Source organism: Salmo salar, chromosome ssa19, assembly GCF_905237065.1.
Source record: "Salmo salar chromosome ssa19, Ssal_v3.1, whole genome shotgun sequence".
Classification (NCBI taxonomy): domain Eukaryota; kingdom Metazoa; phylum Chordata; class Actinopteri; order Salmoniformes; family Salmonidae; genus Salmo; species Salmo salar.
The window spans coordinates 37,917,604-37,944,572 of record NC_059460.1 but is presented as its reverse complement, the minus strand read 5'-3'; the positions used below and the strand labels follow the sequence as shown (position 1 = coordinate 37,944,572).

At 44.0% G+C, this 26,969-nt stretch overlaps 1 protein-coding gene across 1 annotated transcript; it reads right to left on the bottom strand.

Annotated features, from left to right (window-relative positions):
• Nucleotides 1–1,316: 1,316 nt before the first annotated feature.
• btbd3b (BTB (POZ) domain containing 3b) lies at nucleotides 1,317–26,969 on the bottom strand. Its single transcript, XM_014157563.2, has 6 exons — nucleotides 25,828–26,969; nucleotides 18,956–19,046; nucleotides 8,747–8,865; nucleotides 5,550–5,751; nucleotides 4,437–4,631; nucleotides 1,317–3,969 (listed from the first exon to the last, which is right to left on the bottom strand). The coding sequence occupies exons 1-6, from the start codon at nucleotides 26,172–26,174 to the stop codon at nucleotides 3,334–3,336; spliced, it is 1,590 nt and encodes a 529-aa protein (XP_014013038.1). The 5' UTR covers nucleotides 26,175–26,969; the 3' UTR covers nucleotides 1,317–3,333.

Below are 26,969 nucleotides of genomic sequence, written 5' to 3'. Positions count from 1 at the left end.
CCCAGTAAGGTGAATCTGTAGTGGTTAGTGGACAGTAACCAGTCACAGATAGGTGAATCTGTAGTGGTTAGTGGACAGTAACCAGTCCCAGTAAGGTGAATCTGTAGTGGTTAGTGGACAGTAACCAGTCCCAGTAAGGTGAATCTGTAGTGGTTAGTGGACAGTAACTAGTCTCAGTAAGGTGAATCTAAACCAGTTAGTGGACAGTTACCAGTCCCAGTAAGGTGAATCTGTAGTGGTTGGTGGACAGTAACCAGTCCCAGTAAGGTGAATCTAAACCAGTTAGTGGACAGTAACCAGTCCCAGTAAGGTGAATCTGTAGTGGTTAGTGGACAGTAACTAGTCCCAGAAAGGTGAATCTAAACCAGTTAGTTGACAGCAACCAGTCCCAGTAAGGTGAATCTGTAGTGGTTAGTGGACAGTAACCAGTCCCAGATAGGTGAATCTGTAGTGGTTAGTGGACAGTAACCAGTCCCAGTAAGGTGAATCCAAACCAGTTAGTGGACAGTAACCAGTCCCAGTAAGGTGAATCTGTAGTGGTTAGTGGACAGTAACCAGTCCCAGTAAGGTGAATCTAAACCAGTTAGTGGACAGTAACCAGTCCCAGTAAGGTGAATCTGTAGTGGTTAGTGGACAGTAACTAGTCCCAGGAAGGTGAATCTAAACCAGTTAGTGGACAGTAACCAGTCCCAGTAAGGTGAATCTGTAGTGGTTAGTGGACAGTAACCAGTCCCAGATAGGTGAATCTGTAGTGGTTAGTGGACAGTAACCAGTCCCAGTAAGGTGAATCCAAACCAGTTAGTGGACGGTAACCAGTCCCAGATAGGTGAATCTGTAGTGGTTAGTGGACAGTAACCAGTCCCAGAAAAGTGAATCCAAACCAGTTAGTGGACAGTAACCAGTCCCAGTAAGGTGAATCTGTAGTGGTTAGTGGACAGTAATCAGTCCCAGTAAGGTGAATCTAAACCAGTTAGTGGACAGTAACCAGTCAAAGTAGCAGAAGAAAAGGCTGCCTCATATCAATGTAAACAAGATAACATAATCATTAAAAAAACAACAGTTCTTACAGTAGTAACTCTTTTCCTTGTTTTTACTGATATTTTTAATATAGCACATTGAGAATATGTCAAAAATTGTGACATTGAACCATTGTAGTTATGCTGTATTTCTCTTGTTGCGACATTTCTTTTTTTTTACAAATACATTGTTTTTGTCACATACGAGTAACCGTGGGGCTACACAAGTAAGTGTTAGGTGTTAAATGTCAACATTGTCTCTTGTCACCCATTCTAAAATATAAATATTGATGGGGGGGGGGGTGCTTTGTGAAGCGCAAGTCATTGGCTAAAGCAGAGAGTGATGAATCAATCAATCAATCAATCAGTTCATAGAATATATTAGGTAGTGAAGTATTGCTGTTCTGTATATATTATGTGTATCCTGTGCAAGCATCAAAATAAGAAACATAGAGTATATTAGTCATAAGTTACCCTCTGAGGTATATATTACACTATATACAGTGCATACACATATTAGGCCTGGGAGTTGATTTTTAAAAAAAATGATCGATTCCCGATTCCTAACAGTGATGAGAAATTGGAAATAAACTCCTTCACACGGAATCAATTCATTTTTTAATCGGAATTAATGTTATATAATCCAATGATGATCCGTTCCAGTGAAAATGTCTGTTGTTGAGTTATTTGAGGTTAAGGAGTCTGTTTGAGGTGAAGAACTCATGGCATAAAGTGCTGACCATCCACAGTACCAAAAGTAAACCTGGCAAACAAAATTAAGCTCTTAGGACGTCCTCAGGACGTCTTGAAATGGTCCCCGTAAAGTGGTCAGGACTTTGTGTCATGGTCCCCTGGAGGTTTTGTCTTGTTCCCGGGTTGTTCATGATGGTCAGAAAGAAACAGTCCCCTCATTACCCATCAACCCTTGTTACTTTTGCCTATTCCTGATTGGTGATCAACTGATCCATTTACAACAACAACATTTTTTTGGCAATGTTTAGGGACACCCACACAAAAGGTACGTTTATACGTTGTTTCAACTTCCAAATGTGACACAGTTTGACGTAGATGTATTACGTTGTGTACGTTTATTCATACAGAAATTATTATTCAACACGTCCTCACCTGGGCTTTGAACTCACAACTTCTTTGTTCACCACATTCCAATCTTCCTGCTACGCCACCATGTCTGTCTCAATGACTGATTATACCTGTATTCCTACACTTTGCTCTTCAATGTAAATTTCAGAAAAAAGTATTATATTTATCATAGTGATTGAGGAGTAACAGAATAATACAGCATGCCTCACCAACATTAGACAACTATACTGAAAACCCTCAAAATGCTGAAATAAGTAAATGAAATCAAGGATAAGAGAATAATCGGATTAACTGCTAGCTAAAATAGCAGTGCAGTCGGCACTCTTTTTTTCTAAGTGCAGAGAAGATGTATTATAGGTAACGAATGTGTAAGGGACTTGACATTCTACAGACTTTTTGACACAGCCTACTGCAAATCCAGCGGTTGTGAGTTCAAATTCTAGGTGGGGTCATGTCGAAAAGTCAGTATGATTATGTCAATCCATCACGTGACAAAAACCCTCTAGAGGACCATGACACAACGTCCCAGGAATGTCCTTAAAATATCCTCGGGGACGTCCCCGTGACAATCGGGAAGTAGACAAAACCTCCAGAGGACCATGACACGACGTCCTAAAAACGTCCCCGGGACAAACTGGAAACTAGAAAAACGTTCCCCCAGTGAATGTTCCATTGGGACCATCATGTGATGTTCTTAGAATGTTCTCAGAGTGTCTGTGAAATAACGTTGCGCCGGAACCCTTAAAGGACCTAATGGAAATGTCCTCAGGATGTCCCCTGTTTGCTGGGAATCCTCAATCATGAATTGTCAAATTCCAAAATTCCACATATAAAGAAAGAGAGAAAACAAATCATATTTATAGAACGTAGAGGGAAACTATCCGTCAAAGTCAGCAATGGGATAATATCACATCACTATGATGACAGCCAGCACTTGCAATCCATTCTCAATCAGTCCTCGCAATGGACGTTTCACCCATCAAACCAAACTCAGTAATAAGTACTATAAAAACAAGCACATCTCCATGGGCATCAAAGTCACTCCGGGATAATGTTTCCTCTAGGTACAGATCTTGGATCAGTTTTCCCTACCCTAATCCTAACCTTAACTACTAGTGGGGCAAATGTAAAACTGACCCAACATCAGCGACTTGGGGCAACTTTTACCCTACTTCACTAAAGTCAGTAATGTTAAAATCCATTTCATTGTGTTCCTTTAGGCGTAGAAAATGAGTTCAGGTATCTGACCCCCCTGTACTCCTGTCCCATTGGTGCTGTCTGACGAACACTGGAACTGAAATGTCACCTTCCCACACTGCACCTCTGTCATTCCTTCCTGACCAAAGTAACTCAACTCGTTCCCATCCAAAACTACAGAAGCCGTGTAGAATGTATCAGGTTCTATCTGCACGGGGTACTCAAACCACACAGGGAACGTGTTACTAGAACCGTCAGAGAAGTATTTACTCAGGTTATGTCCAAGGAGAATGCCTTGGCGCTTGAGCTCGATCTTAGCTGAGTACTCTGCAGAGCCGCAGCTGGAGCCGTAGAGTCCGAACCCGGCGATGAAGACGCGTTTGTCCACAGCGAACTGGATGCTGTCGCATCGCCCTCGGTAACGCCATTGGTTGCTGCGGTAGGCGCAGGATTGGAACCGGTGGCAGCGTTGCGGAGATAACCCCTTCCGTGGCTGGCTGGCGAACTGGAGGTCCGGTTTCTTGGCAGCGGTGTACCACAGGAAGATGTCGTTGGTCTCATTCAGGGTCAGGACGCCCGACTGGGCGGCACCATTGGCGAAGTCGTCCAATGCCATGGTGGGGATGCGGATCAGGAACACGGCCTTGCCGAGAACCTTGAATAGAAAACAGTATACAAATGAACCATATAAATGTTGCTTTGCTACAAGAGCATTTCCAATGTAACAAGTATGTTAGTGTGTCAGGGGAAATGCAAGGGAATATATTACTTTATGTTGTATATTTTTCTACTGTATTATTGACTGTATGTTTGTTTATTCCATGTGTAACTCTGTGTTGTTGTATGTGTCGAATTTCTACGCTTTATCTTGGCCAGGTCGCAGTTGCAAATGAGAACTTGTTCTCAACTAGCCTATCTGGTTAAATAAAGGTGAAATAAAATAAATAAAAATAAAAAATAAAGTATTTCTTCAAGGAATATAGTGAACTATAGGTAAATATTTACAAAAAAATATCAATACTTGAGTAAAGTACAGATACACTCAAAAGTACTTAAGGACAGTACAAGTATTTGTACTTTAATCCACCGATACATTTGATCAAAAGCAACCATCAGAAATACCTTTCTCTTGTTGTCTATGGAGGTGGTGAGGTCCTGTCTCTGACACTCTGCCTCGGCCCAGCTCAGAGCTGCCTCAAACACCACCTCCTCCTTGGCGTTGAGGGTCTCTCTCTGGAGGATACTCTCTAGTGTCTGGGAGTCGATGTCAGTGAAACCCTCCGACCGCAGGGCCAGCTCTGCCTGGGCGTCAATCACCTGGTGGGATGGAGGTGTACAGCAGAATGTAGCTAGTCTGGAATGATTCATTGAATTTTCTACACAGAGATCGTTTTGGCCATAAGTAAAGGGCCAAGTTTAATCTTTTAGCACTACCAAATGACTCGTCACTGAACTTGGACTCAAGTATAAAGGACTTAGACTTGGGCTTGGAATCGAATGCTATGGAGTTAACCCTAACCCTTATTCTAATCCTAAACCTAACCCTTATTCTAACCCTAACCCTAACTCTAACCCTAACCTAAACCCCTATCCTAACCCTGAAGTTAACCCATATTATAATCCTAAACCTAACCCTTATTCTAACCCTAACCCTAACCTAAACCCCTATCCTAACCCTAAACTTAACCCTTATTCTAACCCTAACCCTAACTCTAACCCTAACCTAAACCCCTATCCTAACCCTGAAGTTAACCCATATTCTAATCCTAAACCTAACCCTTATTCTAACCCTAACCCTAACTCTAACCCTAACCTAAACCCCTATCCTAACCCTAAACCTAACCCTTATTCTAACCCTAACCATAACTCTAACCCTAACCCTAACCTAAACCACTATCCTAACCCTAAACTTAACCCTTATTCTAATCCTAAACCTAACCCTTATTCTAACCCTAACCCTAACCTAAACCCCTATCCTAACCCTAAACTTAACCCTAACTCTAACCCTAACCTAAACCCTTATCCTAAACCTAAACGTAACACTTTTTTTAAACCTAACCCTTACCCTTATTCTAATCCTAAACTTAACACTTATTCTAAACATAACCCTAGCCCTTAATCTAACCCTAACCTAAACCCTTATCCTAACCTTAAACTTAACCCTTTTTCTAACCCTAACCTTAGTAACAGATCCGGAGTAACCAAATAAAGTTTGACCACGTATTCATCACTCACCTCCCAGCAGCGTTGTGTGAGTTCGGGCTCTTCGAACAGACAGCTCTGTGACAGCAGGACGCAGGCATTCTTAGCTGACAGGCTAGTCTCTAGGAAGTTAACACAGGCTCTGGCCAGATGAGGCACGATGTACTTCTTAGCAGCGTAGAGCGTGGCCAGCACTGTGTCAGCACTCAGGTCTATCTCATCACAGTAGATGTACCTAGGGACAGGTAGAGGAGTTGGATTAGTCGACAGGTATGTGGTTATCAACTAAACATATGACCAATAAGGACAGTATATACATATAAAGTGCATTCAGACCTCTTGACTTTTCCCCTATTTTGTTAACTTACAACCTTATTATAATACCCCATAATGACAAAGTGAATACAGGTTTTAAGAGATTTTGGCAAATGTATGAAAAACTAAACTAGAAATACCTTTATTTACATAAGTATTCAGACCCTTTGCAATGAGACTCAAAATTGTGCTCCGGTGCATCCTGTTTCCATTGATCATCCTTGAGATGTTTCCACAACTTGATTGGAGTCCACCTGTCATAAATTCAATGGATTGGACATCATTTGGAATGGCACACACCTGCCTATATAATGTACCACAGTTGACAGTGCATGTCAGAGCAAAACCAAGCCATGAGGTCGAAGGAATTGTCCGTAGAGCTCCGAGACAGAATTGTGTCGAGGCAGAGATCTGGGGAAGGGGACCCAAACATATATCTCCTGCATTGAAGGTCCCCAAGAACACAGTGGCCTCCATCATTCGTAAATAGAAGAAGTTTGGAACCACGAAGACTCTTCCTAGAGCTGGCTGCCCGGCCAAACTGAGCAATCGGGAGAGAAGGGCCTGTGTCAGAGAGGTGACCAAGAACCCGATGACCACTCTGACAGAACTCCAGAGTTCATCAGCGGAGATGGGAGAACCTTCCAAAAGGACAAACATCTCTGCAGCACTCCACCAATCAAGCCTTTATGGTAGAGTGGCCAGACTGAAGCCACTCCTCAGTAAAAGGCACATAACAGCCCGCTTGGAGTTTGCCAAAAGGCACCTAAAGACTCTGAAACCATGAGAAACAAGATTCTTTGGTCTGATGGAACCACGATTTAACTCTTTGGCCTGAATGCCAAGTGTCAAGTCTGAAGGAAACCTGGCACCATCTCTATGGTGAAGCATAGTGTTGGCAGCATCGTGCTGTGGGGATGTTTTTCAGCGGCAGAGACTGGGAGAATAGTCAGGATCAAGAGCAAGATCAACTGAGCAAAGAACAGAGAGATCCTGGATGAAAACCTGCTCCAGAGCGCTCAAGACTTCAGACTGGGGTGAAGGTTCACCTTCCAACAGGACAACGACTTTGAGCACTCAGCCAAGACAAGGCAGGGGTGGCTTTGGGACAAGTCTCTGAATACCCGGACTTGAACCCGATCTAACATCCCTTTAGAGACCTGAAAATAGCTGTGCAGCGACGTCCCCCATCCAACATGACAGAGCTTGAGAGGATCTGCAGAGAAGAATGGGAGAAACTCCCCAAATACAGGTGTGCCAAGCTTGTAGCGTCATACCCAAGAAGACTCAAGGCTGTAATCGCTGCCAAAGGTGCTTCAACAAAGTATTGAGTGAAGGGTCTGAATACTTTCTGTTTTAACAATTAACAAACTGTTTTTTCTTTGTTATTATGGGGTACTGTGTGTAGATTGATGAGAATATATATTTTTTTATCCATTTTAGAATAAGTTTGTAATGTAGCAACGTTTTGAATAAGTAAAGGGGTCTGAATATTTTCCAGAGGCAGTGTATAAAGAATGTGACCAACTGTTGACAGTATGTATTAGGTAGAGGTTGCTACAGTACAGATTAATTTACCTTTACCAAATTTATATTCATGAGAGGACAACACAGGCTGCGTTGAGGGTCAAACACATGACAACGTCCACAACCCAAATGGCACCCTATTCGCTGCATAGGACCCTGGTCAAAAGTAGTGCACTACATAGGGAATAGGGTGAAATGTGGGTAGAAAACAGCATTGGATGTGTTATTTAGGCAGCCTAGAGGACACCATTTGTTTTCACATTTCAGATGTATCTCGTAAGCACAACAATAATGTATTTTCTGACACTGGTGTGAGGACTGGGAATATGTGAAAGGTAAAAATAGATATTAACTACAGTGAAGAGATATAGTGCTGGAGGCAGGAACACAGAGTTTAATCCATTTTGCAGTAACACAGCAGCTGGTATACTCCTACACACTATGCCTCCCAAATGGCCCCCACTGTCTCCTACATAGTGAAATACCCTACATAGTGCACAACTTTCGACCGGAGCCCTATGAAGCCCCATGGACCCTGGTCTAAAGCAGTGCACTACATCGGGAATAGGGCACCATTTGGGAGTCAGACACTGAGCTTATATACCACTCAGTACCCACACAGGGGCAGGAACAACACGACTCACACAGGAGAGAGAGAAACAGCAGAGAGGGTGAGAGAGAGAGGGAACACTGTATATATACGCATTTCTACAGCACTGTATATAACCATAATATTACATTTGACATGTCTTTATAATCTATAACTACGGAACTTTTGCGAGTGTAATATTTACTGTTTATTTTTGATTGTCAAAGCAAGTGAAATAGATAATAAACAATGTTAACATATGTTTCCCATGTCAATAAAGCTATTTGAATTTAATAGAGAGAGCGAGAGAGCGAGAGAGCGAGAGAGAGAGAGAGAGAGAGAGAGAGAGAGAGAGAGAGAGACAGAGGCATGGGTGAGAGAGAGGGAGAGAGAGAGAGAGAGAGAGAGAGAGAGAGAGAGAGAGAGAGAGAGAGAGAGAGAGAGAGAGAGAGAGAGAGAGAGAGGGGCGTGGGTGACAGAGAGAGATTGACTGGGTGGCTGTGTGGAAATGTGACCATATTGCTTCAATGGTATCCGATTTTCTCATCTTCACAAGCGTCTATCTGTTAGTAGGGGGTATATAGTGCCTATGGGTTAGTAGGAGGTCTATTTGTGCTACAGAGCTACAGGGAGTTAAAAGAGGAGAGGAGAAGAGAGAAGGAGAGGAGAGGAGAGGAGAGGAGAGGAGAAGCGAGGGGAAGCGAGGGGAAGAGAGGTGAAAGAGGAGAGGAGTGAGGAAGAGAGAGGTGAAAGAGGAGAGGAGAGAGGAAGGTGAAAGAGGAGTAGAATCCTTCCTTACTTCAACATGGCCAGGAATGCTGCAGGCTCCACGTCCGGAATTCGGATTTCATCCCTGTTTTCCGCCAGCTCTCCATAAAACATGGCATGGAACACAGAACTGCCAACAGCCAGAACATACTGTTGGACAGAGAGAAAATAAGTTAAGGAGAGAGAGAGAGAGAGAGAGAGAGAGAGAGAGAGAGAGAGAGAGAGAGAGAGAGAGAGAGAGAGAGAGAGAGAGAGAGAGAGAGAGAGAGAGATGTAAAACACCAATTCTGCAGAGCAGAGCAGAATTAGGCCAATACCCACTAATGATCAACATATGAAAAAGTGCCCTTAAATTCTACAACCACCTAAAGGATGTGATTCCTAAACCTTCCATAACAAAGCCATCACCTACAGAGAGATGAACCTGGAGAAGAGTCCCCTAAGCAAGCTGGTCCTGGGGCTCTGTTCACAAACACACCCCACAGAGCCCCAGGACAGCAACACAGTTAGACCCAACCAAATCATGAGAAAACAAAAAGATAATTACTTGACACATTGGAAAGAATTAACAAAAAAACTGAGCAAACTAGAATGCTATTTGGCCCTAAACAGAGAGTACAGAGTGACAGAATACCTGACCACTGTGACTGACCCAAACTTAAGGTTTGGGTTTTTAAAGGAAAGCTTTGACTATGTAAATACTCAATGAGCATTGCCTTGCTATTGAGAAAGGCCACCATAGGTTCCTGGTTCTCAAGAGAAGACAGGCTATGTGCAACACTGCCCACAAAATGAGGTGTAAACTGGGTTGTATTTCCTAACCTCCTGCCAAATGTATGACCATATTAGAGACACATATTTCCCTCAGATTACACAGACCCACAAAGAATTAGAAAACCAATCCAATATTGATAAACTCCCTTATCTACTGGGTGAAATACTACAGTGTACCATCACAGCAGCAAGATTTTGTGACCTGTTGCCACAAGAAAAGGGCAACCAGTGAAGAACAAACACCATTGTAAATACAGCCCACATTTATGTTCATTTATTTTCCCTTTTGTACTTTAACTATTTGAACAAAATATCACATTTGAAATGTCTTTATTCTTTTGGAACATTTGTGAGTGTAATGTTTAATGTCAATTTTTTTATTGTTTATTTCACTTCTGTTTATCCATTTCACTTGCTTTGGCAATGTCAACATATGTTTCCCATTGAATTGAATTGAATTGAATTGAATTGAATTGAATTGAATTGAATTGAGAGAGAGAGATAGTTGAACTGTACTAATACATTTAGATAGAGAAAGAGATAGAGGCGGAATGTATGGTGATTCATGCAATCGTATTTCCAATCACTATTGTTGTTTTTGTGTATAGTGTATAGTCGAAACAGTCGATATAGTACATCCACATGGATGATTGTCTTGTACAGCTTCACCCCTCTCTCCTCACCCCCTCTCTACTCTCCCCTCTCTCCTCACCCCCTCTTTCCTCTCCCCTCCCTCCTCCCCCTCCCTCCTCTCCCTCTCTGCTCTCTCCTCAACCACTCTCTCCTCTCTCCTCACCCCCTCTCTCCTCTCTCTTCACCCCTCTCTCCTCACCCCCTCCCTCCTCTCCCCTCTCTCCTCACCCCCTCTCTCCTCTCTCTCCTCACCCCCTCTCTCCTCTCCCCTCCCTCCTCACATCCTCTCTCCTCTCTTCTCACCCCCTCTCTCCTCTCCCCTCTCTCCTCTCTCCTCACCTCTCTCTCCTCACCCCCTCTCTCCTCTCCCCTCTCTCCTCACCCCCTCTCTCCTCTCCCCTCCCTCCTCACCTCCTCTCTCCTCCCCCCTCTCTCCTCTCCCCTCTCCCCTCTCTCCTCACCCCCCTCTCTCCTCTCTCCCTTCACCCCTCTCATCTCTCTCCTCTCCCCTCCCTCCTCACCCCCTCTCTCCTCTCCCCTCTCTCCTCACGCCCTCTCTCCTCTCTCCTCACCCCCTCTCTCCTCTCCCCTCTCTCCACTCCCCTCTCTCCTCTCTCCTCACCCCTCTCTCCTCTCCCCTCTCTCCTCTCTCCTCACCTCCTCTCTCCTCTCCCTTCTCTCCTCTCTCCACTCTCCTGTCTCCTGTCTCCTCTCTCCTCTCTCCTCTCTCCACTCTCCTGTCTCCTGTCTTCACTCTCCTCTCCTGTCTTCACTCTCCTCTCTCCTGTCTCCTGTCTCCACTCTCCTCTCTCCTGTCTTCATTCTCCACTCTCCACTCTCCTCTCTCCTGTCTCCTGTCTCCACTCTCCACTCTCCACTCTCCTCTCTCCTGTCTCCTGTTTCCTCTCTCCTCTCTACTGTCTCCTCTCTCCTGTCTCCTGTCTCCACTCTCCACTCTCCTGTCTCCTGTCTCCTGTCTCCTCTCTCCTCTCTCCACTCTCCACTCTCCACTCTCTTGTCTCCACTCTCCTCTCTCCACTCTCCTGTCTCCTGTCTATTGTCTCCTCTCTCCTCTCCCCTGTCTCCTGTCTCCTCTCTCGTGTCTCCTGTCTCCTGTCTCCACTCTCCACTCTCCTGCCTCCTCTCTCCTCTCTCCACTCTCCTGTCTCCTGTCTCCTGTCTCCACTTTCCACTCTCGACTCTCCTCTCTCCTGTCTCCTCTCTCCTGTCTCCTGTCTCCTGTTTCCTGTCTCCTGTTTCCTGTGTCCTCTCTCCTCTCTCCTGTCTCTTGTCTCCACTCTCCCCTCTCCTCTCTCCTGTCTCCTGTCTCCTGTCTCCTCTCTGCACACTCCACTCTCCACTCTCCACTCTCCTCTCTCCCCTCCTTTTCTCCTGTCTCCTCTCTCCTGTCTCCTGTCTCCTCTCTCCACTCTCCTGTCTCCTCTCTCCACTCTCCTGTCTCCTCTCTCCACTCTCCTCTCTCCTGTCTCCTGTCTCCTATCTCCTCTCTCCTCTCTCCTGTCTCTTCTCTCCGCTCTCCACACTCCACACTCCACTCTCCTCTCCTCTCCCCTCTCCCCTGTCTCCTGTCTCCTGTCTCCTCTCTCCTGTCTCCTGTCTCCACTCTCCACTCTCCTGTTTCCTCTCTCCTCTCTACTGTCTCCTCTCTCCTGTCTCCTGTCTCCACTCTCCTGTCTCCTGTCTCCTGTCTCCTCTCTCCTCTCTCCACTCTCCACTCTCAACTCTCCTCACTCCTGTCTCCTGTCTCCTGTCTACTGTCTACTTTCTCCTCTCTCCTCTCTCCACTCTCCACTCTCCACTCTCCTGGCTCCACTCTCCTGTCTCCACTCTCCTGTCTCCTCTCTCCTCTCTCCTGTCTCCTGTCTCCTTTCTCCTCTCTCCTCTCTCGTGTCTCCTGTCTCCTCTCTCCTGTCTCCACTCTCCTGCCTCCTCTCTCCTCTCTCCTCTCTCCACTCTCCTCTCTCCTGTCTCCTGTCTCCTGTCTCCACTTTCCACTCTCCACTCTCCTGTCTCCTGTCTCCTGTTTCCTGTCTCCTGTTTCCTGTGTCCTCTCTCCTCTCTCCTCTCTCCTGTCTCTTGTCTCCACTCTCCACTCTCCTCTCTCCTGTCTCCTGTCTCCTGTCTCCTCTCTGCACTCTCCACTCTCCACTCTCCTCTCTCCCCTCCTTTTCTCCTGTCTCCTCTTTCCTGTCTCCTGTCTCCTCTCCCCTCTCTCCTGTCTCCTCTCTCCACTCTCCTGTCTCCTCTCTCCACTCTCCTCTCTCCTGTCTCCTATCTCCTCTCTCCTGTCTCCACACTCCACTCTCCACTCTCCACTCTCCACTCTCCTCTCCTGTCTCCTCTCTCCTGTCTCCTGTCTCCACTCTCCTGTCTCCTGTCTCCGCTCTCCGCTCTCCACTCTCCACTCTCCTCTCTCCTCTCTCCTCTCTCCCGTCTCCTGTCTCCACTCTCCTGTCTCCTGTCTCCCCTCTCCTCTCTACTGTCTCCTCTCTCCTCTCTCCTGTCTCCTCTCTCCTGTCTCCTGTCTCTTGTCTCCACTCTCCACTCTCCTGTCTCCTCTCTCCTCTCTACTGTCTCCTCTCTCCTGCCTCCTGTCTCCTGTCTCCACTCTCCAGTCTCCCGTCTCCTGTCTCCACTTTCCACTCTCCAGTCTCCTGTCTCCTTTCTCCTCTCTCTTGTCTCCTCTATCCTCTCTCCTCTCTCCTGTCTCCTGCTTCCTCTCTCCTCTCTACTCTCTCCTCTCTCCTCTCTCCTCTCTCCTGTCTCCTCTCTCCTCTCTCCCCTCTTTTTCTCCTGTCTCCTCTCTCCTGTCTCCTCTCTCCTGTCTCCACTCTCCTGTCTGCTCTCTCCTGTCTCCTGTCTCCTGTCTCCTGTCTACTGTCTCCTCTCTCCACTCTCCTGTCTCCTGTCTCCTGTCTCCACTCTCCACTCTCCACTCTCCACTTTCACTCTCCACTCTCCTCTCTCCTGTCTCCTCTCTCCTGTCTCCTGTCTCCACGTTCCACTCTCCACTCTCATCTCGAGTTTATTTGACCATGCAATATGCTGAAGCACACACAAAGATTCCCCACAATCAGCAGCAATGCCTAACTACAGTTGTAAGAATCATAATTGCCCCCTGGGGGCCAGAAAGACACCCAGGGTCAGTCCCAAATAGCACCTTATTCCCTTTATAGTGCACACAGGGTCCCGTGTGTGTCTGGTCAAAAGTAGTGCAGTATATAGGGAATAGGGCTCTAGTCTAAAGTAGTGCACTATACAGAGAATAGGGCTCTGGTCTAAAGTAGTGCACTATATAGGGCACAGTGTGTAATTTGGGACGAACCCCCAGTTCTATTAATAATATACCTGCCTCTTCTCTCACTTCAGAGAAGAACAAGAGTGATACCCTATTCCCTTTAGATTGAAATATGTCTTTCACATTTAAGCCAACCCCTCTGAATCAGAGAGGTGCGGAGGGCTACCTTAATCGACATCAATGGCACACAGTAGGACAGATTTATATGGTCAGCTTGGGGATTTGATCCAGCTACCTTTTGGTTACTGGTCAAACACTCTACCCACTAGGCTACTTCTGCCACCCCAAGAGGAGAGACATTGGGGAGAAGAGAGGGAGAAGAGAGGGAGAGGAAAGGGAGAGACGTTAAGGAGAAGAGAGGGAGAAGAGAGGGAGAGGATAGGGAGAGACGTTAAGGAGAAGAGAGGAAGAGGAAAGAGAGAGAGACGTTAGGGAGAAGAGAGGAAGAGGAGAGGAGAGACATTAGGGAGAAGAGAGAAAGAGGAGAGAGAGAATAATTAGGGAGAAGAGAGAGAGAGGAGAGGAAGAGGCGAAAGAGAGACGTGAGGGAGAGGAGAGAGGGAGACTTTAGGGAGAAGAGAGGGACATTAGGGAGAGGAGAGGAAGAGGAGAGAGACAGATGTGAGGGAGAGGAGAGAGACAGACGTGAGGGAGAGGAGAGGAAGAGGACAGAGAGAGACATTAGGGAGAGGAGAGGAAGATGAGAGAGAGAGACATTCGGGAGAGAGAGGAAGAGGAGAGAGAGAGGTTAGGGAGAGAGAGGAAGAGGAGAGAGACAGACATGAGGGAGAAGAGAGGAAGAGGAGAAAGAGAGACATTAGGGAGAAGAGATGAAGAGGAGAGAAAGAGGAGAGGAGAATAAAAATGTATGACTCAAGTGGAATCAATTTTAAGTAGGGGACTGTTGCTGGGTTAAAAAAAAAAACATCTCAAATATGACTAATAGGTCAGCAAATATCAGTAATGTGACGTCTAACTGATGAGACCATGTTAACTATGACCCAGTGTCTACAGTAATATGACCCAATGTCTACATTAATATGACCCAGTGTCTACAGTAATATGACCCAGTGTCTACAGTAATATGGCCCAGTAATATGACCCAGTGTCTACAGTAATATGGCCCAGTGTCTACAGTAATATGGCCCAATGTCTACAGTAATATGACCCAGTAATATGACCCAGTGTCTACAGTAATTTGACCCAGCGTCTACAGTAAACAATTATCAAAAAATACTTTTGAGTAAAATCTTATTTTGATAATAGTGGACATCTATCAGGGTTGGTCAAGCTGGAATAGGTAGAGATGGTTATTATTGTTGTGTTCTTTAGGGAGAGGCCAATTGAAATTCAGCCGGGACACAGATGTGATTTCAGAGTAAAGTATAGTATCATGTAAATCATTAACCATGGCGATAGAGTTACTGCTGCTCTCCCCATCATGTCTTGGTCAATGAAATCATGATGAATATCTGAACGCCTGCAAAATGGATATCAGACACACACACACACACACACACACACACACACACACACACACACACACACACACACACACACACATCATAAAGTCCTGCTCGACAGATCGTCATAATTGCATGCCCCATTGGCAGACTGTACTGGCTCTGAATGGGTCTGTAATGGTATCCTATTCTCTATGTAGTGCACTACATTTAACCAGGGCCTTATGGGCTCCACTCAAAGAATAGTGCACTACTTTTAACCAGGGCTTTATGGGCTCCAATCAAAAATAGTGCACTACTTTTAACCAGGGCCTTATGGGCTCCAATCAAAAATAGTGCATTACTTTTAACCAGGGCCTTATGGGCTCCAATCAAAAGTAGGGCACTATGTAGTGTTATAGGATGCTATTTGAGATGCAGACTCAACCAATCATCCACAATGCCTTTCCGTAACTGCATTCCATAAAATGAGCAAAGTGCATCCCTGCCAACCAATCATAGGCCAATATATTTCACCCTTAAATGAACAGAACGATGACTCATGCTTGGCTCAGCTCTTGGATGTATTCTGGGAATGAATATGGGCAGAAGGCTGCAGTCAGAGTCAATTTTAAAGGCACAACCCTTAATTCAGGAGTCAATTGGTAAAACCGTATATCCTTCAGACTCAACTCTGGACCTCGAAGCCAGTTCCAATGCATTTAAAAAATATATATAATTCCCGTCTAATCAGGGACTTATGCCTGGGACACCAGGTGTGTGAAATTCATTATCAGGTAAAATAGAAAACCTGCAGGCTCCGGACCTCGTAGGATAAAAGTTGAATATATATAGTATATTTGTTTAACCTTTATTTAACTAGGCAAGTCAGTTAAGAACAAATTCTTATTTACAATGACGGCCAAACCCGGACGATGCTGGGGCAATTGTGCGCCACCCTGTGGACTCCCAATCACGGCCGATTGTGATACAGTCTGGAATAACCTTGCCCTATATCATAAGTCATATGAACATTGAACAGCTAGTAAATACTGCAGCACATTGCAACCCACATCTCCTCTATGGGCCGTTTTCCCTGACCCCCATGAAGCCTAGTTTCTGGACTAACAAACCACCCAACTAGCACATTTGGTTCCTTGGAATTTGTGGGAACGTACGTTTTCCATTTCCCATTTGGAACGAAGCCATAAGTTTCCTGACTGGTAAAAATGAATGTTTTTTAAACATGGTGAGAATGGAACTAGAAATGTTGCATATACTGGGAACTTACATTTGTGGTTGCAGAGATGTTCTAAGATTATTTTACTATGGTTCCCTGAAAGTTTTCCTGGGAGATTTGATTAACATTTAGAGAACGTAAATTATAGGTTATTTGAAGGTTGTATTAATGTTCTGATAACATGTTTCAATCAGACTTTTAGTAACAGTGCAACCTTAGGTTAACTGTTTTGAACTTGAAGTACAATTAAGACACATGGGAATTAATTTGCTTAGGCATTAATCATTTACTGTGGCACGACATCAGTGAGATCCCAACATATGATCTTCTGTTCTCTATCCATGGGTTTAGTCCACTGCACCACCAGGATGGAGATAGCATGCCATGTTTTTTTACTCATACAAAGCTGTTCATTTTTTGTCTATTTAAACAGACCCCATTTCAAATGAAACAAGGACACATTAAGATCAGCTGTGGACAATTAGTGGGTGAGGCCAACACACCTGAACACACTTAACAAGATAGAGGATAGAGAGAGTTTTGTTGATGATGAGAACGGAATGTATATGTTTTTAATTAACATTCTTAGAACGTTCTTTGAACGTTTACTAAAATTGTCTTGTGGTTTTTATGGAACGTTTTCTTAATGTTCTGAGAACAGTGATGAGAATGTTCTTAAATAGAACCATGAGGAAACACATGCAGAAAATGTTATGCTCAAGTACTAAAATTCCCACAGAAGAACGTTGTTTCTGAATGTTCTCTGAACATTTCTGAGAACATGGCTTTAAATAGAACCACGAGGAAACCCGATGGAAACATTATGCTGAAGTAATGATATTTCCACCAAAGAAACACATGGTTCTGAGAACGTTATGTGCTTGCTGTGTATACACAATTGATCAATCTCCATTGATAATGTTTTTTTGATTCCAGCACTATAGGCGTAATATGTCTCTGGGAAACTGGCCATGTATGGAGATTCTCCATTGAGCATAATTTAAATCCAGGACCAGGCATAATCTGGGTCAGGGAAAGCTGGCCTTATGTGTTTTAGCAGAGTATGTTGTAGCTAGCTAGTCATATCCATGTAGTGATAGTAATGCTCAGTTCATGGTGAAGCATGGGTCCATGAAAATGTTATGAACGGGGAGTAATAATTAACTCAAACATCTGGTAAATACAATGATGTCAGGCAGAGAAGGTATGGGGTAAAAACAGACATTGAAATATAATTACTATAATGGTAATAGCCCTTCAGTATAGATATGACCTTTCTAGTTAATCTACTTCTATGATCCGCAGAAATAAGACAGTCTAACAAAATCACAGAGATCCTTTTATATGTAATTCTATGCTCACAGGGCCGGACTACCGCATTTGGATCCCTGGGGGAGACAGCAATATATGTCACAATGTCCTAAAATAGTAAAACATAGTCTGTTCCCAGATCTGTCTGTGCAGCTATACACTAATGCGTGTAAATGTAAGGTAATTCCCTTTTTTATGCACTTTTCTCTCTATGCGTATTCTGACCTTGAATTTAAGCATGGGAATAGCATGCTATTCATCCGCTATTTGTTTTGGGTGTAGATCAAAGAGAAGAAGGTGTGGTGGAGGTGTGTCTACAGACATGCTGTATTCCAGTCTCTCCATCCTCCTCCTCCACTACACTCCCTCCCTTCATCTCTCCATCCTCCTCCCCCACCTCCTCCTCCACTACACTCCCTCCCTTCATCTCTCCATCCTCCTCGTCCACTACACTCCAACCCTTCATCTCTCCATCCTCCTCCTCCACCTCCTCCTCCACTACACTCCCTGCCTTCATCTCTCCATCCTCCTCCTCCACCCCACTCCTCCTCCTCCACTACACTCCCTCCCTTCATCTCTCTATCCTCCTCCTCCACCTTCTCCTCCACTACACTCCCTCCCTTCATCTCTCCATCCTCCTCCTCCACCTCCTCCTCCACCCCACTCCTCCTCCTCCACTACACTCCCTCCCTTCATATCTCCATCCTCCTCCTCCACCTCCTCCTCCACCCCACTCCTCCTCCTCCACTACACTCCCTCCCTTCATCTCTCCATCCTCCTCCTCCACCTTCTCCTCCACTACACTCCCTCCCTTCATCTCTCCATCCTCCTCCTCCACCTCCTCCTCCAACCCACTCCTCCTCCTCCACTACACTCCCTCCCTTCATATCTCTATCCTCCTCCTCCACCTCCTCCTCCACCCCACTCCTCCTCCTCCACTACACTCCCTCTCTTTATCTCTCCATACTCCTCCTCCCCCTCCTCCTTCACTTAAGCTGTGTGTCTCAGTCTCTCCATCCTTCCTCTACCCCTCCTCCTCCTCCTCCTCCTCCTTGACTCCTGTCTCCATCCCTTCATCCTTTAGCCTCATGTAGTTAAATAATTGAGTGGCGTCTGAAAGACACATGGTGAAGGAAGTGAGAGAGGAACACAAAGGATTCCTGCTTCTAAACCTACAGTGTTGTCTGCTATGAAGCGATGAAGCAGAGTCTATGTGATGATAGTAACGGTACCAATACTGATAGATGATGATGTAATGATACTAACAGTAATGATACTAACAGTAATGATGCTAACAGTAATGGCACTAACAGTAATGATGCTAACAGTAATGATACCAACAGTAATGATGCTAACAGTAATGATGCTAACAGTAATGATGCTAACAGTAATGATGCTAACAGTAATGGTACTAACAGTAATGATACTAACAGTAATGATGCTAACTGTAATGATGCTAACAGTAATGATGTTAACAGTAATGACACTAACAATAATGATTCTAAGGATACTGGCCCTTACCCTGTGTCCTGGTAGTCTCTGTGTCCCTCCTGTTTGTCCAACCACAAAGTGAACGTCGGCCATCAACTCATTGTTGAACATCACAGAGTTCCTGAAAAACAGATCAGAGAATGATTGAAGGACTTCATTGGACAGAGCAGTAACCTGTTTGGTATTTTGTCAACCCCTAATATATTACTGGTCGACAGAGAGAAAGGTTGTGTCGGGGGTCTTTGATCGTACTGTCACTGTTTTGATCGAATCTGTCTCGTAGAGTACTATCAAGATTGAGAGAGAGAGGGAAAGAGAAAGGGAGAGAGAGCGATAGAGAGAGACAGAGAGAGAGAGAGAGTGAGAAAAAGAGAGAGAGAGAGAGAGAGGGAAAGAGAGAAGTGAGAGTGAGAAAGAGAAAGAGAGAGAAAGAGAGAGAGAGAGAAAGAGAGAGAGAGAGAAAGAGAGAGAGAGAGAGTGTGTGAGAGAGAGAGAGAGAGAGGTAGAGAGATATCAAGAGAGGGATGGACAAGGACAATTAAAAATGGAATTAAATAAATCAAGGAAAATCAATATGAAAAAGGAAACTCCTACTACTACATGGATTTATAGCCACAGGCAATCACATTCAATCTCACACAATTTCATTTCAGAACTGAATTGACTACATGGCCTCTACTTTGTTCTGTTGCTCAGGAGAAAACAGAAGTCCTCTGGATGCAGCAGTTAAATGGTCTACTAGCTTTTTGGCAAGAATTCAATACTCGGTTAATTACAACTCTTTATCTTACACAGGTGGGAATCATTCCTCACATTAACACCCCTTCAGCGCATAGAAGGAATACAACAAATGTCATTACCCAATTGTTAACTTGAGTGTTCAAGAGAATGATCGCTGATCTAAGATCAGTTTTGCCTTTTAAATCATAATGAATGAGAGAGCAGATCTGATCCTAGATCACCTACTCCGAGACTCTTTATGACCTGATCCTAGATCACCTACTATGAGACTCTTTGTGACCTGATCCTAGATAACCTACTCTGAGACTCTTTATGACCTGATCCTAGATTATGTACTCTGACACTCATTATGAACTGATTCTAGATCATGTACTCTGAGACACTTTATGACCTGATCCTAGATCACCTACTCTGAGACGCTTTATGACCTGATTCTAGATCACCTACTCTGAGACGCTTTATGACCTGATCCTAGATCACCACTCCTACTGAGACTCTTTATGATCTGATCCTAGATCAACACCTCTACTGAGACTCTTTATGACCTGATCCTAGATCATGTACTCTGAGACTATTTATGACCTGATCCTAGATCACCTACTCTGAGACTCTTTATGACCTGATCCTAGATCACCTACTCTGAGATGCTTTATGACCTGATCCTAGATCACCACCACTGAGACTCTTAGTAACCTGAGCCTAGATCACCACCACTGAGACTCTTTATGACCTGATCCTAGATCACTTACTCTGAGACTCTTTATGACCTGATCCTAGAACACCTACTCTGAGACTATTTATGACCTGATCCTAGATCAGCTACTCTGAGACTCTTTTTGACCTGATACTAGATCACCAACTCTGAGACTCTTTATGACCTGATCCTAGATCACCACTCCTATTGAGACTCTTTATGACCTAATCCTTGATCAAGACTCCTACTGAGACACTTTATGACCTGATCCTAGATAAACACCCCTACTGAGACGCTTTATGACCTGATCCTAGATCATGTACTCTGAGACTATTTATGACCTGATCCTAGATCACCTACTCTGAGACGATTTATGACCTGATTGTAGATCACCTACTCTGAGACTCTTTATGACCTGATCCTAGATCAGCTACTCTGAGACTATTTATTACCTGATCCTAGATCAGCTACTCTGAGACTCTTTTTGACCTGATCCTCTCTGATCCTAGTTCACCACTCCAATTGAGACTCTTTATGACCTGATCCTAGATCACCACTCCTACTGAGACTCTTTATGATCTGATCCTAGATCAACACCCCTACTGAGACTCTTTATGACCTGATCCTAGATCATGTACTCTGAGACTATTTATGACCTTATCCCAGATCACCTACTCTGAGACACTTTATGACCTGATCCTAGATCACCACCACTGAAACTCTTCATGACCTGATCCTAGATCACCACCACTGAGACGTTTCATGACCTGATCCTAGATCACCTACTCTGAGATGCTTTATGACCTGATCCTAGATCACCACCACTGAGACTCTTAGTGACCTGAGCCTAGATCACCACCACTGAGACTCTTTATGACCTGATCCTAGATCACTTACTCTGAGACTCTTTATGACCTGATCCTAGATCACGTACTCTGAGACACTTTATGACCTGATCCTAGATCACTTACTCTGAGTCATTTTATGACCTGATCCTAGATCACCACCATTGAGACTCTTTATGACCTGATCCTAGATCACCACCACTGAGACTCTTTACGACCTGATCCTAGATCACCTACTCTGAGACTCTTTATGACCTGATCCTAGATCACGTACTCTGAGACACTTTATAACCTGATCCTAGATCACTTACTCTGAGACACTTTATGACCTGATCCTAGATCACGTACTCTGAGACACTTCATGACCTGATCCTAGATCACCTACTCTGAGACGCTTTATGACCTGATCCTAGATCAGCTACTCTGAGACTATTTATGACCTGATCCTAGATCACCTACTCTGAGACTCTTTATGACCTGATCCTAGATCAGATACTCTGAGACACTTTATGACCTGATTCTAGATCATCGACTCTGAGACTATTTATGACTTGATCCTAGATCACCTACTCTGAGACGCTTTATGACCTGATCCTAGATCACCTACTCTGAGACGCTTTATGACCTGATCCTTTATCACCACCATTGAGACTCTTTATGACCTGATCCTAGATCATGTACTCTGAGACTATTTATGACCTGATCCTAGATATTACTACTCTGAGAGTCTTTTTGACCTGATCCTAGATCACGTACTCTGAGACACTTTATGACCTGATCCTAGATCAGCTACGCTGAGACTATTTATGACCTGATCCTAGATCAGCTATTCTGAGACTCTTTATGACCTGATCCTAGATCACCACTCTTACTGAGACTCTTTATGAGCTGATCCTAGATCACCACTCCTACTCTGAAACTCTTATGAATACAGGCCCTGGTCCACACTGTCCACATACAATAGTTGTATTCATTATGATGTAAAGGTTAAACTAATCCTAGATCAGCACTCCTACTCCTAGGGTTTCTGGAAAAAGTCCACTGTAATGTTTTAACCCTACTCAGTACCCAGGCTGGTCCTTGCTCTAGAGGAGAGTAGCCAGGCTGGTCCTGGCTCTAGAGGAGAGTACCCAGGCTAGTCCTGGCTCTAGAGGAGAGTACCCAGGCTGGTCCTGACTCTAGAGGAGAGTACCCAGGCTGGTCCTGACTCTAGAGGAGAGTACCCAGGCTGGTCCTGGCTCTAGAGGAGAGTATTCAGGCTGGTCCTGGCTCTAGAGGAGAGTACCCAGGCTGGTCCTGGCTCTAGAGGAGAGTAACCAGGCTGGTCCTGGCTCTAGAGGAGAGCCCCCAGGCTGGTCCTCGTTCTAGAGGAGAGTACCCAGGTTGGTCCTGGCTCTGGAGGGGAGTACTCAGGCTGGTCCTCGCAATATAGCAGATGCTTTCTCAGTGCTCAGGCCGAGTTACATTCTGATTCCCTGTGCGGGGGTCTAGAAGAGGATGATTCCTGTTCAGCTTGTGGTACACAGTTACTGTACCTATCTCGATCGTATAGTAGTGTACAGCCCTGTTCTGGGCTGAGAGCCCTTAAACTCAGCTCTGGACCTTGAAGTCAGATCCATTATGTTTTTCATTCTTCCTCTCATATCAGGGACTGATTAAGACCAGCAGTACTACAGACTTCATGGGGTAAGATATGAATACACCTGCTCTACAAAGTGCTGAGGTTAGATTACAGTATGATTCCCTGGTCTGTGTTCTAGAACATGCTGAGGTTACATTACAGTATGATTCCCTGGTCTCTGTTCTTGAAGATGCTGAGGTTACATTACAGTATGATTCCCTGGTCTCTGTTCTAGGACATGTTGAGGTTACATTACAGTATGATTCCCTGGTCTCTGCTCACTGCCCAGCCTGGGACCTGACCCAAAACAGCAAAGTGTAACAATCCAAATATCCAAAAGGAGCTAGTGAATATGAGTTAGTTAGTGTCACCTTGTAGTATATGAGTTAGTTAGTTAGTGTCACCTACCTGTCTAGTATATAAGTTAGTTAGTTAGTGTCACCTACCTCTCTAGTATAAGGGTTAGTTAGTTAGTTAGTTAGTTAGTTAGTTAGTTAGTTAGTTAGTTAGTTAGTTAGTTAGTTAGTTAGCGTCACCTACCTCTCTAGTATATGAGTTAGTTTGTTAGTGTCACCTACCTCTCTAGTATATGAGTTAGTTAGTTAGTGTCACCTACCTCTCTAGTATATGAGTTAGTTAGTTAGCGTCACCTACCTCTCTTGTATATTAGTTAGTTTGTTACTGTCACCTACCTCTCTAGTATAAGGTGTTAGTTAGTTAGTGTCACCTACCTCTAGTATATGAGTAATTAGTTAGTCACCTACCTCTAGAGTATATGAGTTAGTTAGTTAGTGTCACCAAGCTCTCTAGTATACGAATTAGTTAGTTTCACCTAAACTCGAGAATATGAGTTAGTTAGTTAGTTAGTTAGTGTCACCTACCTCTCGAGAATATGAGTTAGTTAGTTAGTTAGTTAGTTACACCAAGCTCTCTAGTATATGAGTTAGTTAGTTTCACCTACCTCTCGAGAATATGAGTTAGTTAGTTAGTGTCACCTACCTCTCTAGTAAAAGAGTTAGTAGGTTAACGTCACCTACCTCTCTAGTATATTAGTTAGTTTGTTAGTGTCACCTACCTCTTTAGTATATGAGTTAGTTAGCGTCACTTATCTCTCTTGTATATTAGTTAGTTAGTTAGTGTCACCTACCTCTAGAGTATATGAGTTAGTTAGTTAGTGTCACCAAGCTCTCTAGTGTACGAGTTAGTTAGTTAGTGTCACCTACCTCTTTGCTATATAAGTTAGTTAGTTAGTGTCACCTACCTCTCTAGTTAGTTAGTTAGTTAGTTAGTTAGTTAGTTAGTTAGTTAGTTAGTTAGTTAGTTAGTTAGTTAGTTAGTTAGTTAGTGTCACCTACCTCTCTAGTATATGAGTTAGTTTGTTAGTGTCACCTACCTCTCTAGTATATAGTTAGTTAGTTTCACCTTCCTCTCGAGAATATGAGTTAGTTCGTGTCACCAAGCTGTCTATTACACGAGTTAGTTAGTTAGTTTCACCTTCCTCTCGAGAATATGAGTTAGTTAGTTAGTGTCACCTACCACTCTAGTTTATGAGTTAGTTAGTTAGTCTCACCTCCCTCTCTAGTGTATGAGTTAGTTAATTAGTTAGTCTCACCTCCCTCTCTAGTGTATGAGTTAGTTAGTTAGTGTCACCTACCTCTCTAGTATATGAGTTAGTTAGTTAATGTCACATCCATCTCTAGTATATTAGTTAGCTAGTTAGTGTCACCTCCCTCTCTAGTATATGAGTTAGTTAATGTCACCTCCCTCTCTAGTATATGAGTTAGTTAGTGTCACCTAGCTCTCTATTATAAGAGCTAGTTAGTTAGTTTCACCTACCTCTCTAGTATATGAGTTAGTTAGTTGGCATCACCTACCTCTCTAGTATATTAGTTAGTTATATTAGTTAGTTATATTAGTTAGTTAGTTAGTTAGTGTCACATCCCTCTCTAGTATATTAGTTAGCTAGTTAGTGTCACCTACCTCTCTAGTATATGAGTTAGTAAGTTGGCGTCACCTACCTCTCTAGTATATTAGTTAGTTATATTAGTTAGTTAGTTAGTTAGTGTCACATCCCTCTTTAGTATATTAGTTAGCTAGTTAGTGTCACCTCCCTCTCTAGTATATGAGTTAGTTAGTGTCACCTAGCTCTCTAGTATATGAGTTAGTTAGTGTAACCTAACTCGCTAGCATATGGGTTAGTTAGTTCGTCTCACCTACTTCTCTAGTATATGGGTTAGTTAGTTAGTTAGTTAGTTAGTTAGTGTAACCTACCGCTCTAGTATATGGGTTAGTTAGTTAGTTAGTTAGTTAGTGTCACCTACCTCCTTAGTAACGCTAGCATGGTGTTTGCAACGCCAGGGTTGTGGGTTCGATTCCCACGGGGGGCCAGTACAAAAAAAAATGCACGAAATGAAATGTATGCATTCACTACTGTAAGTCGCTCTGGATAAGAGCGACTTACAGTAGTGTAAATATTAAATGAATATGAGTGAGTTAGTTAGTGTCACCTATCCCCTATAGTAAATGAGTTAGTTAGTTAGTGTCACCTACCTCTCTAGTATATGAGTTAGTTCGTTAGTGTCACCTACCTCCTTAGTATATGAGTTAGTTATTTGGTGTCAACTACCTCTCTAGTATATTAGTTAGTTAGTTAGTGTCACCAACCTCTCTAGTATATGAGTGAGTTAGTTAATGTCACCAACCTCTCTTGTATATGAGTTAGTGTCACCTACCTATCTAGTATATTACTTAGTTAGTTAGTTAGTTATTGTCACCTTCCTCTCTCATATATTAGGGTAGTTAGTTCGTTAGTTAGTTTGTGTCACCTATCTATCTAGTATATGAGTTAGTTAGTTAGTTAGTGTCACCTACCTCTAGTATATTTATTACTTAGTTTGTTTCACCTACCTATCTAGTATATGGGTTAGTTAGTTAGTTAGTTAGTTAGTTAGTTAGCTAGTTAGTTAGTTAGTTAGTTAGTTAGTTAGTTAGTGTCACATACCTCTCTCGTATAGTGGAGTACAGCCCCTGCCAGTTACAGTTCTGAATTGTATTGTTATTATTCAGGTTCTGTTGTTGGTACTCCTGCACTGTGGCGGACGACCCTCCACCCTGCTTCTTAGTACTGGGGAAAATATCTGCTGCCATCTTCTTCTTCTTCTTGTTCTTCAGGGTAATGATCTCGTAGCACACCGGCGGCAGCTTGGACCCGGTACTACCTCCGGAAGCGCCACCGACGTTAACTGTCTTTTTGGAGCTCTTAGAACTCGCCGACTTGCTCTTGACTGACTCTGGGAGCATCAAGAGGAAGGTCAGACATTTCATTTTCCGGCCCTTGGCATCGACCATGAGTGTGTTGTTCTGCAGAGCAGTGGGAGAGTGTGCAGAGAAAAGACATACACTGGCAGAGTAGAAGTGGAAGAGGAGGACAGGGTGCTGAGGAGGGGGAGAAGGAGGATGCTCAGACAGGACAGTGGTATCGGAGAGTTGTGCAGTGGCAGAAAAACAGCAGCAACAATGAGCAACGAGCTCAGTTCATCAGTCAGTAAAAAAATACTGAGTAGGAAATCAGTCAGTAAGACAGCGAGAAATCCTCTCCTACTCCAAATGTGTCTCCAGTAGCAGAGTGAGAGAGTAGTGCAGAGAAACCAGCTCAGAAACCCTCCTATAGTCCTACTGTATGATTGACTCAGCTTTTAGGGAGCAAACAGTCACAGTACGGGTTATCCCCCAGTACGGGTTATCCTCCTCTCTCCTTCACTTTTTCTGAGTATAGACAGAATCCAATGTTTTTTTCTGAAGAGAAACAGGAACAATCTGACAATCCAATGGATGATCCTAAGGGATGTTTCCTTTCACCTAGTTTTCCTTTTAAGTTTGATTTTGTGACAGACGATGTTTGTCCCAGATACCGTACCAATGAGGTCCTTATTGAAATCACTCTTCACTTCTCTCTCCTTCTCTCCTCTGCTGTGCACTGGTGTGACAGCCTAGAGATTTAGTGGAGATGCAGTGGTCCTGAGGCAGACAGCCTGTTTTCTCTCTCTCTCTCTCTCTCTCTCTCTCTCTCTCTCTCAGCTCCTGTCTCTCCGGTCTCTGGCTCCTCTACCCACCGCCTGTATTCTGCTGACTACAGCGGATGAA